The sequence below is a fragment of the Paralichthys olivaceus genome, chromosome 9 (assembly GCF_024713975.1).
Source record: "Paralichthys olivaceus isolate ysfri-2021 chromosome 9, ASM2471397v2, whole genome shotgun sequence".
NCBI lineage: Eukaryota > Metazoa > Chordata > Actinopteri > Pleuronectiformes > Paralichthyidae > Paralichthys > Paralichthys olivaceus.
Window position 1 is genome coordinate 18,658,813 of NC_091101.1, and position 12,541 is coordinate 18,671,353.

Sequence of the window (12,541 nt, forward strand, 5' to 3'; positions counted from 1 at the left end):
TTATATGTGACAAAACTCTAGAAACCTCTCAAAGATATTCTCTAAATTTCCTCCAGAGGTTTTATGGATCATGTTTTCTGCATCACCAGGGTGTCATTTATTTTTATCAAGTTTATTATCTCACCAAAATAAACCCTTATCACTTCTGATCAGTTAGTGCACCAAGTGCTTTTTATGGCCCCGTTTCAAGCTCTTATTCCCACCGTTGATCGAGATGATTAGTGGACTGTAAATGTCAAGAAAATTAAAAGCGATAACAGGTTTTGGTTAAAAATACTGGCAAAACATATTTGTCAGTCTGATCTAGAAGAAAATGCATGCACAGAATTCAGTTTGTAATTAGCATTTTCTAAAGTAAAAACATTCAACTGCAACAGTCTGAACTGCACCTTTGTTTTCATGAGCAGCCGTAACATCGCTGCAGGATATTTGCCTTATCAGCCCAACAGTTATTTGACCAGTCAGAATACGTTGAGAGCCGTGAGAGCTCTTTACATCTCCTTTGGGTAAGGCCTCTGCAAATCCACTTAAACAACATCATGACATAAGCTTGCCCTGTTTAAAAAAAAAAAAGAAAAAGGAACCAAGTCCTGTCTTGTTTCAGTACTGTGTTGTCAAAAATGTGTCCCCACACATGCCTGCACAGGCCTCGCATAGCAACAGAAGAAACAGAAACAATTGTTGCTAAATGAGCTGCTACAGGAAAAAGGTATTAACACCTCTTAAACCCCTTCCTGTTGACAGAGACAAAACAAACCACAGAATAAGGTTTCAATTATTTATTTATAGTTTTTACTGCATTTCTGCATCAATATAAAATTGGTTTTGAAATATCCTAGGACACTTAAATGAGCCGTTGCATCATAAACACCTTGAACCATTTAAGCACAAAGACAATGGGGAGTTAACTGAACAGGGCATGAGGAAATACAAAAGTCAAGGCACACCATGTTACAGTTACACCGAGGGGAAGATTTAAAACCTCTGCTGGTAAGAGCCCTTCAGCTCAGCATAAGAACCATGTCATATCTTTAAAAAAGGAGGGGCGAATAACCAGCATTCAATATCTCCTACAGCTGAAACCTTTAATTCACAAACGGACATCGATCTGGTGACAAAATCATGTTCAAATTTGAAATTTAAAAGGGGAAGTGCAAGTTTCTGAATAAACCAGCTGTGCTTCATTTGGACTCGAGTACGGATTCAATTAACCTCCACCTGAGCACAGTGTCAACCGCTGCACTGACAAACAGGCCCAGGTTGACATGTGCAGGCGTCATTGGTTTCAGGTACATTTAACATGGGGGGGAAAAAAAGAAGAGGAATTCTGGGAGTGTCACTACACAGGAGTGAGAAGTCACTAAGTGATTGCCCTGGTCAGTTCACTGTCCATTGAGATCTATTCTGAAGAGAGGGGGCCCTTCAACACATCCAATTATTTCAAGTCAAGCAGTCCGGCTGGAGTGGGGGAATAAAAACAAAAAGAAAAAACAGCGGGGACTTCTATCTGATGAAGTTTCCTCCTCCGATTTCTCTCTTGTATCTGTTGGTGAGATTGTCTGCTTGCATCGTGAGCTTGGACAGAACGCCAAACAGTCCTCGGAGGTGAAAGTGAAACTGATGCTCCAGGTCTCTGTGGTCGTCTGTCTGCAGATCCCCGGTGACCGGCTGCTGCTCCTCCTGCTTCACCGCCATCTCCAGGAAGCTGGCGCCGCTGCTCATCTCCCTCTTCAGCAGGCCCCACTCCATGTCGTTCTTTATGGACTTGAGGAGCAGGTAGTGCTCGTACATGTCCCTCTGCTTGTTGGGACACTGCAGCACGTTGTTGTTGGCCTCCACCTCGCTGGCTGCCTGCTCCTCCAGCGGCATGTCTCGCAGCAGGCTGGGCACCATGATGGTCTCATCCATGTTGTTGGCTGCCGCTATGAAGCGGTGCATGACGTTAATGAGGGAGTGCTTGTTGCTGGCGGAGTCGTTGGTGATCTGCATCATTTTGAAGGCTTTGAGTTGGCGTGGTTACAGCGGAGAAGTGGCAGATGGGGGTGCTTTAGAGGTGGCTGATCTGCAAGAGGAGGAGAGGAAATGTGAGGAGGCTGCAAAAACAAGCCACACATGTCATCACAGGTGACTTTTGTGAACATTTAGACTTGCTTTCAATTCATCGATATATACCCCCGACTACAACCACTGTTTTTAATAATCTTTACTACTAACACAAATCTGCTGTTTCCCCAAGTGGATTTATGTAAACAGTGCCCTGTTTTTAAAAACTAATTTGCACACAGCCCCTCACTAGCAGCTGGACACATGGTCACTGGTTGACATTCAACACTGAGCTGGTGTCTCCAGATTTTAGTGAGCTCCACATGCACAGTGCTGCAGCTGAAGGACTTCCATGAGCAGTTTCTATCGAAAATGAAAACAGCTAAAGTGGCGTTTAGAAGCATTTTGCACACGAGCCGAAGGACCAGGGGGGAAACAATGGATGATAACTGATTTTGAGAGACCAGCAAAGCTCAACAGGTTCCAACTACATGGAAGTATTAAACAATTATCATTAACCTCAACATTAGCAGTCTGTTAAATCCTCATGAAGCTAGCGGCCGATAATAAAACGACACTGACGTGTGGGAGCTGGACAGGAAGCATCAGTCCTGCTCGAGTGTGATGTGAAGAGACAGAGTTCATTTAACAGGAGAAGTATTTCATGTTTCTCTTTAAGTTCCAGGTTGAAGCTGACGTCAACCAGCAGCTGGACATAATAATTTGTATTAAAACATTTTTCATGCATCTTCACCCCCCCCATTTCGAAAATGGCATCGAGTACACACACACCCACCCACACACACACACACACACGATGAGACAGATGCAGCTTGTTTCTCATCACCTGAGAATTATCTGACTCCAACACAACAGCAGCACAACATCTGGATCATCACCACCACCACAACATTTCGTCGCATTGTCTCGCGCCTGTCAAACAACGTGACCTTGGATTTCTCCGCACAAACCAACAGTGAAAACTCGCAGCTTGAGGATTCGAATGTGAAGAAATGAAACTGACCTGGATCACGAGGTGAACCTGAGGGAAGAGCAGATTAACGTTCTCAGACTCAGATCATCACACACCGGGAAGAAACACATGGATTTCCCCGGCCTCCTCGCGGCTGAACGCGGCTTTTATACCAACACACGCCGGGGCTGGGGCGGAAGCAGAGGAAGCCACAAACTCCGCCCACGGTGGTGTTTTCCTGCAGAGCCGATTGGCCGACGGGGAGAAGGGTGGGCGCGTCCGAGCGAGCACCTCATCCGATTCCGACCAATGGCAAAGCACATGGCAGCTGTCAATCAAACGTGCCTTCCTCCACGGTGTGTGGTGATTGGCTGCTCATCTTCTTCCGGTTCCGTTTGTCGCCTGAAGGCAAACGATGGAAATACGCACTTATTTTATTTTGTAATTTTTTTTTCTGCCTCTTTGCGTCAATTTTATCTTTCATTCTTTTTTTAAATTTAGCGTCTGAAAGTAGATTTTGCAGTATTTGTTTGTCCCGCCTGTATTTCATCATGTCTGAGTCCATCTGTAGCCTCAGTTTATTGTTGCACCAGTACTGCCCCCTGGTGGACAGACGGTGGTAATTGAAAGCTTTCTCTATGTAATTACTGAATCAATATTTTTGAATTATTTTCGTCACTTTTACTTAAAAATACAAATTATTAATTCTCCGTTTTTATTTTAATCCGTCTTCTCTTATTTGTTTGTATGTTTTTCATATTTGCCTTTTGTTTTATTTTTGTTCTATCTATCTATCTATCTATCCATCCATCCATCACATAGAAGTATAACACAACATACAGCTTTGAATATTGAGATATTTACATTCCTCCCCATCTGTTTATACAGTACTTCTAAGTTTAAATATGTTTGAATGTTTATATATTTATCTCACTATTATCTTTTGTCACCTGTTTTTTTGTTTTCTTTTCTTGTTTTCCTGTGTGCTGCCACTGTCATTTCAGCTGTTGGATGCCTAAGTATCCATCTATGTCATTTCTGGAAGGAGTCAATGCAGAAACAGTCTCCCACTCTTATAATTTGATTCCTAGTGTCTCCATTAGTAGAAAATTGGCAATCTACAGTGTGATCAATAGGGTGAAGAATGTAAAAGCCCCCACAGTTCTTCACTCACCAGACTCTTCCAGCTTATTTTACATGCTGTAACAGAAAGTGTCTCAGTGATGAACACCTCAACAGTACAGTAGTTACCTGTGTGGCTGCACAGTACAGGGTGCAGGGTCCCGGCTGCACTGACAAGCTCTAAGTACAGACATAGTGTTTACAGATTGTCTAAACTCAGTAAAAAGAATTTCCCCTTGTGGGATCAATAAAGGAAGTTTATTATTATTAAAAGTGATAAACTCCAGGTTTATTTCAGGGATTCATTTTAACACTCACGTTTGTGTTCTCTTTGATAAAGTAGGTTGTTATTCTCAGGAGACATGAGGGACATTGGTATTTACTTTTCTAATAAGCTGTTAATGGAAACCTGACTCCTTCTGTCTTTTCCATGTGACACTGCGGCTCAACACGTTACACTATGGTTGGTTGATGCTTCACAAACACCAAACCAGAACTGATCTGGGAAATAGTGCTTTTGCTGTTGGTGTGGAAACTTCATGGAAATCTGCAACATCAGAACAAAATCACAACACTTATGTCTTTCTGTAAAGTATAGTACATTCAGTAATCTCATGCTCCTTCACTGAGAGTGCTCGTGTTGTTATTCTTTTACGTACATGTGATTTCTCTTAACTCTGAACAGTGGTAATTCATATTAGGCTGCAAGTATATGAAAAATATAATCAAAGGACACAAAGGTCTGGTATTGTGCAAATACTGTTGACTATACCTAGGAAGAGAAATGCAACAGCAGACGTTTCATGTGTGCACAGAAGCAGCGTGAGTGCGAGGGGAAGAGCTGAAGCTTAAGTGCAGGAAATCTAAGCACAAACTGAAAGAGCACTCTCTTGAATAAACATAGGAGAAGTCACTCCAAAATGCACTGAAGATTATGTAAAACTATTGTGAGGTCTCAGTACTCAGGAGTTACTGAAGAGGATTTATTCATAAATAACAGAATTTTGATGTGAAATCCTGTTTGTTTCCTAGTTAAGCTGAATTTGAGGGTCAGTAACAGGAAGAGGGAATTTTTGTACTAATAAAGACATCAGGAAATCTGAAAAACATATACACACACATACAGTGTGAATAAGATCAGCAGTGTCTACCAAGTACTTCAACAAGGAGGGACACTATCGATCCTTCCACCGACGTCCACTTAAATTACTGAAATTAACCAGATAAACTTCTGAATAAAACCTTTACGCATTTAAAAATAATAAGACCTGAGTGAACAGTATGAACTATAAGAGCCAGTAAAACCTGTTTAAGTGTTATGGGAACATGACAATTGTTTTAGGACTGACTGTTAATTAGAAGCCGTCACTGTGGATCGTCAGGCATTTTTATGTAACACACTGTAAATAAGCAACATGTGTTAGAGGCCTGAGCTGATGGTGATTCAGCCATGACTGTTGAAATCAATTAACACGGTTAACGCACTTTACTAAGATATGAAGACTAGTTAGAAAACCTTTATTTGATATTGTTCATATTTACAAAGTTTTCTATCTACCAAATTCAGGACTGTTGCAGCCTCATTCTCTCCAGTTGTGGCAGAGCAGGAGTAAAGCTGTGTTGATGTGTAAATATTGTGATAGACCAGATCTTGTGGGATTTATGGTCTGTTCCACATTATTACAATCTTCATTTGCTGTTTCTTAGCTCGGCTGTAACTGAGAGAAAATGGACAGAGAATTGCTGTTTGCTCATAAAGAGTATAAAGAGTGTAGTTTATTGATATGTGAATTTACCAATATTTATGTCAAATCATATCATTTAAGGTATTTTTCATAAAACTACTTGAACAAACATATCACAAAATATGCCAGAAATCAACTACAACCACATACTGCACTAAGATATTTTAAGCATTGAGCTGATGTGTAATTAAAAGTCGTCCTGCATATTAAAAAGACTGGACGCCTTTCACATCCTGTAATATGAATAGATCCCTAACAAGGCCCCAAATAACCGATTAATCTGCCTAAACATGGACTTCAGCCGTGTAACAGACACATCCTGAGCTGCACATTTTTGGTAAAGATACTTTCATCTTTATTTTTTATTTTTTCAAGTATTTCACATGCATCAAGAGACGAAGAACAACTGAAACACTGAGAATTGTGAAATGAAGGTGCCTGGGTACACATGAATACAGGCTCTCAACAGTACTGGCCTACACAACCATTAGTAAGGCTTGTTTTCCACACAGCCCCCCCCCCAAGACCTTACTGCAAGTCACACGTATTTGATTTCAGAGTGGCGACCTCTCGTCCATCTTTCAGGCTTAATCGGTTTCACAGACAAATTCACTTAGTGTTGAGAGAAACTGAGCATTTATCAGCTCACCATCTTCATTTCATTTGCTACAGACTAAATATAGCAACATTACAAAATAAGGCAGCGGCATTAAACAGAGAGAAAATGGATGAGTTCATCAACTCAAATTAAAAAAGTAAAATTTATGTCTTAATGGAAATTCCCTAAATCAATCCGAGGAGTATCACTGACCTCCAAAATGTCCTGGTCCCTTTTCTCTTTCGTCAAACTACGCTGCTGGTTTTGTCCCTTTCTGATTCTCCTGTAATGTTGTTCCCTTCTGCTTGTTTGTCATCGGTGACACTAAATACAGGAAGTGTTTTTCCCTTGCTAAAACGATAATAACTAGCACACATACAAACACACGCACGATATTAAAATCACAGGAGATTCGTTTAAGTCCGTTTTCACCAGGAGCTGCACATCAGTGACCTGCAGACGCAAAATAGAAAGTTTGTAATAAAAGCAGCTCATTTGCATTTGAACTTTGTATCATTAAATCGCTGATTTCCTGGTATAATCTGTGCTGATTTTAATAAAACACGATTCACTCTCCCAACAAGGAACTGCAGCGCTCACTTCTCTAATATTTCATCACTTTTACACGTACGTCTTACCTGCGACAGGTCACGGTCAGACCATCTCATACTGGTTGTTGGTGATGTACCGGGACAAGCAGCAAGCCAGGAAAATCCCAATGAGCTGAGAGGAAACACAGTTTTGAACAGAGCCGAGTTAACACAGGTAGTTCTACGTACATGTTGGTCATGGTCAGTAACAATGTCTTTAACGGCCGACAGGAAACTGTCAATTTATTTATTGGGTTATTCTAAAAGGAAGGCACACATTAATAAACAAATGTGCCACAGTTAACCAAGGTTATTTTCCATCTGTACTCCCTGGACAGAAGTGATCTGTCCAGATGTTTTCCCAGTAGAATGCAGTCTGTCCGTGTATCCCCAGATCTTGTTCCTATAACCCACAGGAATCATGGCCAAAGCTACAAACATTGAACTAGAAGTGGCAAAAATATATTTGTAAATGAACCAGAGGCACCACGCAGCTTCATTTGTTCTAAGATTACATCTGAGAGAACGTGTAAGGTACCTGGAAGAATGCAATCCCAAAGGAGATCCCTGCAATGATTCCCAGGTTGGCCTCCATTGCACGTGTCACCATAGCGAAGCAGCCCTACACAGCAGAAGAAGAAAGATTTATAGAGCGGCTTTTAAAGTTTTCTGGAGCCACAGCGGGGCGGTTCTTGATTTAAACCGGTGACCCTGCGTGTCGTCAACACATGTTTAAATCATTTGAATACTGATTTGAAGCTACATAATGAGTTGTGGGCAGTGAACTCACCGTCGTGTACACCTCACTCTCAGCCTTGTCCAGGTCTTTCAGGGACTCAGGTGAGCAATGGGTGCTGTCTTTGCAGCAGCTGGCAGGGACACCCTTCTCTCTAAAGTAAGCCGTGTCGCTCCAGTCTGTGTAATTTTTCACCCCGCAGCAATGCAGCTATAAGGAACAAAGCCACAGAAAACGTTTCAGGTTTCCTTACAACAACATAACGAGTGATGTCCCTGCAGATATGTTGTGTAGCTGTGAAGTTCATTCTTGGTGTTCTTGATGAGGAAATCTCAGTGATAGATTTATTCAACATTTTAAGATTGGCTCGATGTTACAGTTCCTGCCTGAGCCGTCTTCACCAAGATAGCTGCCATATTTGTAGACGAAAATAGAATCCATTGTGTTCACTGTCTTTTTAATATATCGCAGGGTTTACATGCATGTCACTGCTGTAGAAGAAACACTGCCCCTGGCTTAGTTCAGGGGGAATGACTGACAAGCCTCCAGGCATGCATTATGCAGATGTTCATCACAATACCCTGGAAGTATCAGCGGGACTATTGACAAGGTCTTTCGATTTTTTTTTACCTCTGCAGAACTTTTATAGACAAAAAAAAAAACACAAAAAAGGAAAGAAAAACTGAAAAAGCATAATATGATATTAAATTACATCTAAAATATTCCAACATAATCTCAAGCTCTTTGGTTTTTCATCGCGACCCAAACAAACTTACAGTCCTCTGGATGGCGTCCACTGCGGAGCTGCTGCTGCTGCTGGCGGTGCCGTTGTAGGTCTTCATAGCATTTTCATAGGCCGTGCCTAATTTGGCTTTAATCTGGTGAAATCAAAACAAAGGTAGAATAGATTTCAGTGAGGCGATGCTACCCGTATGTGAAACATTTCAATGTTCTGCACCAGTGACTCACCTCGTGTCTGAAGATAAAGCCTGAGATACCAGCCACAAGCTCGGCCAGGAACACCAAGACGAGAAACATGGCATACTGCAGAACCAACACAAGGGAGAAAAACTGTTATACAAGGTCACACCTGAGGGGGGGGGGGTTTACAGGAGAACTGCTCCTTCACTGACCAGTTTGAGCATCCATGGGCTGCCGCGGCATGTAGCGAAGCAACCGAACAGCCCAAAAATAACGATGGTGGCTCCGGTCCCAATGAGGACATATGGTGCATTAGTGCTCTCGTCAGAAGCCAGGGAGAGATAGGCCTCCAGGCTCACCTTCCCCCACACCCCGACTGCCAGCAGGATCACGCCTGTGAACTGCAGGAGACAGCAGGGCATCAAAGAGCCACACAGTAAGATGAGGGCCTGACACAAAACCTGAGATTAAAGCCTCCAAAGCACTTCCCACTGAATCAGTTACAATTTGTCAAACATGAGAGATTGTTAATTATCACATTTGCAGTGAATTTTCTTCAGCAGCAAAAATGAAGATGTTTATGAGCTGATGTGAAGATTGACAGTGATGACTTTAACAACTTGACGGAAAAAGCTGAAGTTGAAACTAAACCCTAAACTTCTGATGAATACTTGTCTGCATCAATTCTGAAAATTACAGATTCGTTAAAATCCTGTCTCAAGCAAAAATGACACGTATGATGATACCAGCTTCTTAGATGTGAAGATTTTCTGCTTTTTTTGGTCACATTTGAAATGAACACTGAAGTTTTTTTGGACCTTGAACCAATGGATCAAACTAAATATGCAATCTGATGGATTTGATGAACTATTTAACAATTTTTTTGCGAAAAGTAAAAAGCAGTTGACCTATTTACCCGTCAGTGTTTCACATTAAAAAACTATGTGGTACAGTCATCTCAGCATCTTTTCCTTTATCGCCGCCGTCACAAGTCATTAGCCTGAGGCGAGACATCAGCTCAACCAGCCAAGACCAATACATCGTCAGATAAAATCACTGACCTGAACTTTGTATTTGCAGCAGCAGCCTGAGACAGCTGTTTGCTCAGGTACAAAGATTAACAGAGGGAGTGACGATAAGTGCTCATTTTCTTCTCAATGTAACCTCATGTTTATATTTTACCTACATGTAATGGGGGCTGCAACCAGCAGTTGTTTCAACTGTTACCCTGCTGATTGTTGTCTTGATTAAACGTGTTGTTGTAATTAAAGTCTCAGAAAAGAGGGGAAATGCTTTTTTAGAGTACCCACAGTCCAAGGTCATGTCTTCATCCAGTTTAATAAACATGGCAAAGAAAAGCAAATCATCGTAATCTAAGTGAAACATTTATCAAAAGAAGGCAGAGCAGCAACTGATTTGATAAGGAATTGATCTTAATAATCTTACTGCTTGTCCCAGCTTTATGTCCAATGTAATAAACTTGAATGAACCCTTTGTTTATAACCGCTTGAAGGAAAAACAAGCCATTTATGACCTTTAGCTATTGGAAACTGTCCTGGCAATTTAACCAAATTACCACATTTAAAAACCAAATAATTAATTGACCAATCATGAAAATAATCAGTTCATTGATGGTGTAAAAAATTATCATTAGTTCAAGCCCTCGATCAAATCCTGAGGCTGAAACAAGCAAAGGTTTGGCTTTATGTTTACATGTTATTTAAGAGAACTGTTTTAAATTTGCATTGCACCACTGTGGGTTACAGTAAGGACACAATGCAGTATATATGGAGAATACATTTTCTAATAATAAAAACCTATTGGTAAATCAATGAATAATGATTTAATGCTCTCTAAAACTTTTCATAGTTTTAGAGAGCATGAGAATAAACCAACAACAGTTTTTATACTTAGATACTAACAGTAATTAGGGCAATTTCTTTTGTCTATATCGCAAAAAAATTGCAAGTTTTAAACGAATACAACAGCTAAAGTCATTTCATCAACAGTCCAAAACAGAGGATTTCTAATTGTCGATCATGTTTAGCCAAAGAAATGCATTAAACTATCAGGAAACCGCAAATATTTGGTAAATGTTGATGAAGTTTCTGTGGATGTGATGATCTGTGAGTGGTTTAAACTGGTTTTTACTTCCAGACCAAACAAACTACATCAACAACTGATTCAGAAACCGAATCGATGATCAAACACATCGATCAAAGCAACATCTTCCGGTCAGTCGACGCGTAGCGATTAATCATCGACCACAGCTTTGTGTTTACTAAGAAGAACAACAGAGAAAGAACCGGAGGGTCGAGTGTAACTTTTAAATGTAACACCAGCGAGTTAAACAGCGAGTTAGTGAAACACCGACGAGAAGTTCACGACCCGCTGCTTGTAAATGACACGTTGATGGTTTCGTCTGAACAACAAACATCTGCTCCAGAGCTCCGACATTTTCAACAAGTGCTTCTTTGTGAACGCGGCGGCTGTGAGCGGAGGACGTGTTGTCAACACGGTCACAGTGAGAGTCGTGATTTTCCAGAAACCGTGTGTTTGCTCCGCAGCTTCTTCTGTTAGCTCATTGTTGCTTTAGCTCGTCGTCCCCTCAAACTTCCACGAGTCCGGACTCACCCAGAAAATGAGGCTGTAGGAGATGAGGAAGGTTTTCAGGCAGGTGATCACCGGCTTCGTCTGAAGCCGTCGAGACGGCGGCGACATGGCGGAGTTTAAGATTTCAGCCTGGATCGTTAGAGAGAGGAGGAAATGTTTGGCTTCTTGTCTGCGCCCCGGAGGAGAGGAGGAAAAAAACTTGGTGGGTGAAACAGAGAGAGGAGACTGGAGAGGGGGAAGTGTCGTCACTGACCCACATTCACTCTCCTGAAGGGGGCAACGTGCCTCCTCAGATCCTGATCCACACCAGATCCTGATCCACACCAGATCCTGATCCACACCGGATTCAGAATCAGATCCAGATCCACATGTTCATACCGGATTCAGAATCAGAAAAAGATCCACAACAGATCCTGATCTACACTAGATCCAGATCCATACTTTCACCAGATTCAGAATCAGATCCAGATCCACATGTTCATACCAGATTCAGAATCAGATCCAGATCCACACTAGATCCAGATTCACACTGGATTTAGGCCTGTACACATCTGGTATTAACATGTGTTTTTTTTTAATTAGAATCAGATCCTCACCTGATCCAGATCCAGAGAATTCCATTCGGGATTAATAAAGTCTTATCTTTATCTTGATAAGATAATATAAACATTAACCAGATCCAGTCCAGAGTTAAGTCTGCAGAGACATTTGAATAATTTCCCCTTTAAATAAATAAAACCTAAAAACTCTTTATTCTAACAGACAAATTCAACTTGTTCCATTCAATTCATTCAATTCATATCATTTTGTACTTATATGTTTTGTCTGTACTTTACACGGGGGAGAGACATCAGAGAGACACAACCTTTCAATCCTGTCTGTAAATATGGCAGAAGAACTTGACTTTGACTTTCATACAACAAACAGTGTACTCAGGTTTGACATCACTATACAAAGACATGATCAGATTTCTTCTCAAATCGTGTTCCTTGTCTGTTTGTCTTTACAGACTTCCTGTTTATATACAGTGAATAAAAGACATTATAAAACCTTGTGATTACATCATGAGGTTGTACATCATACAACAGTAAAGTTCCTATAACAAATACTGAAGTCAAAATAAATTCAATACAGGATGTAGTGAGTAGACTGTGATAATCATGGTCAATTAAAATGTGTAAATAAATACTTATAAAATAT

At 41.0% G+C, this 12,541-nt stretch overlaps 2 protein-coding genes across 3 annotated transcripts; both read right to left on the reverse strand.

The window, feature by feature from the left end:
- Nucleotides 1-764: 764 nt before the first annotated feature.
- Nucleotides 765-3,245, reverse strand: mid1ip1l (MID1 interacting protein 1, like). Its single transcript, XM_020085530.2, has 2 exons — nucleotides 3,068-3,245; nucleotides 765-2,062 (listed from the first exon to the last, which is right to left on the reverse strand). Exon 2 carries the CDS (start codon nucleotides 1,990-1,992, stop codon nucleotides 1,504-1,506), a length of 489 nt encoding a protein of 162 aa, XP_019941089.1. The 5' UTR covers nucleotides 1,993-2,062; nucleotides 3,068-3,245; the 3' UTR covers nucleotides 765-1,503.
- A 2,969-nt stretch (nucleotides 3,246-6,214) lies between these two features.
- Nucleotides 6,215-11,604, reverse strand: tspan6 (tetraspanin 6). 2 transcript variants are annotated; one of them, XM_020085675.2, is made up of 8 exons: nucleotides 11,363-11,604; nucleotides 8,941-9,129; nucleotides 8,777-8,851; nucleotides 8,584-8,685; nucleotides 7,862-8,017; nucleotides 7,610-7,693; nucleotides 7,120-7,204; nucleotides 6,215-6,934 (listed from the first exon to the last, which is right to left on the reverse strand). In XM_020085675.2, the coding sequence occupies exons 1-7, from the start codon at nucleotides 11,447-11,449 to the stop codon at nucleotides 7,136-7,138; spliced, it is 762 nt and encodes a 253-aa protein (XP_019941234.1). In that variant the 5' UTR covers nucleotides 11,450-11,604; the 3' UTR covers nucleotides 6,215-6,934; nucleotides 7,120-7,135. The 2 variants fall into 2 exon arrangements, with proteins under 2 accessions (XP_019941234.1, XP_019941243.1); XM_020085684.2 differs by having other exon boundaries at nucleotides 7,113-7,204; nucleotides 11,363-11,588.
- Nucleotides 11,605-12,541: the final 937 nt, after the last annotated feature.

What these genes read in the sequence shown, in the direction of transcription:
- mid1ip1l (XM_020085530.2), bottom strand. Translation starts at nt 1,992, where the DNA reads ATGATGCAGATCACCAACGACTCCGCCAGCAACAAGCACTCCCTCATT.
- tspan6 (XM_020085675.2), bottom strand. Translation starts at nt 11,449, where the DNA reads ATGTCGCCGCCGTCTCGACGGCTTCAGACGAAGCCGGTGATCACCTGC. An exon ending in GCTTTATCTTCAGACACGAG is followed by an intron (nt 8,686 to 8,776) that starts GTGAGTCACTGG and finishes TGATTTCACCAG; the next exon opens with ATTAAAGCCAAATTAGGCAC. An exon ending in TTGGGATTGCATTCTTCCAG is followed by an intron (nt 7,205 to 7,609) that starts GTACCTTACACG and finishes GTTTCCTCTCAG; the next exon opens with CTCATTGGGATTTTCCTGGC.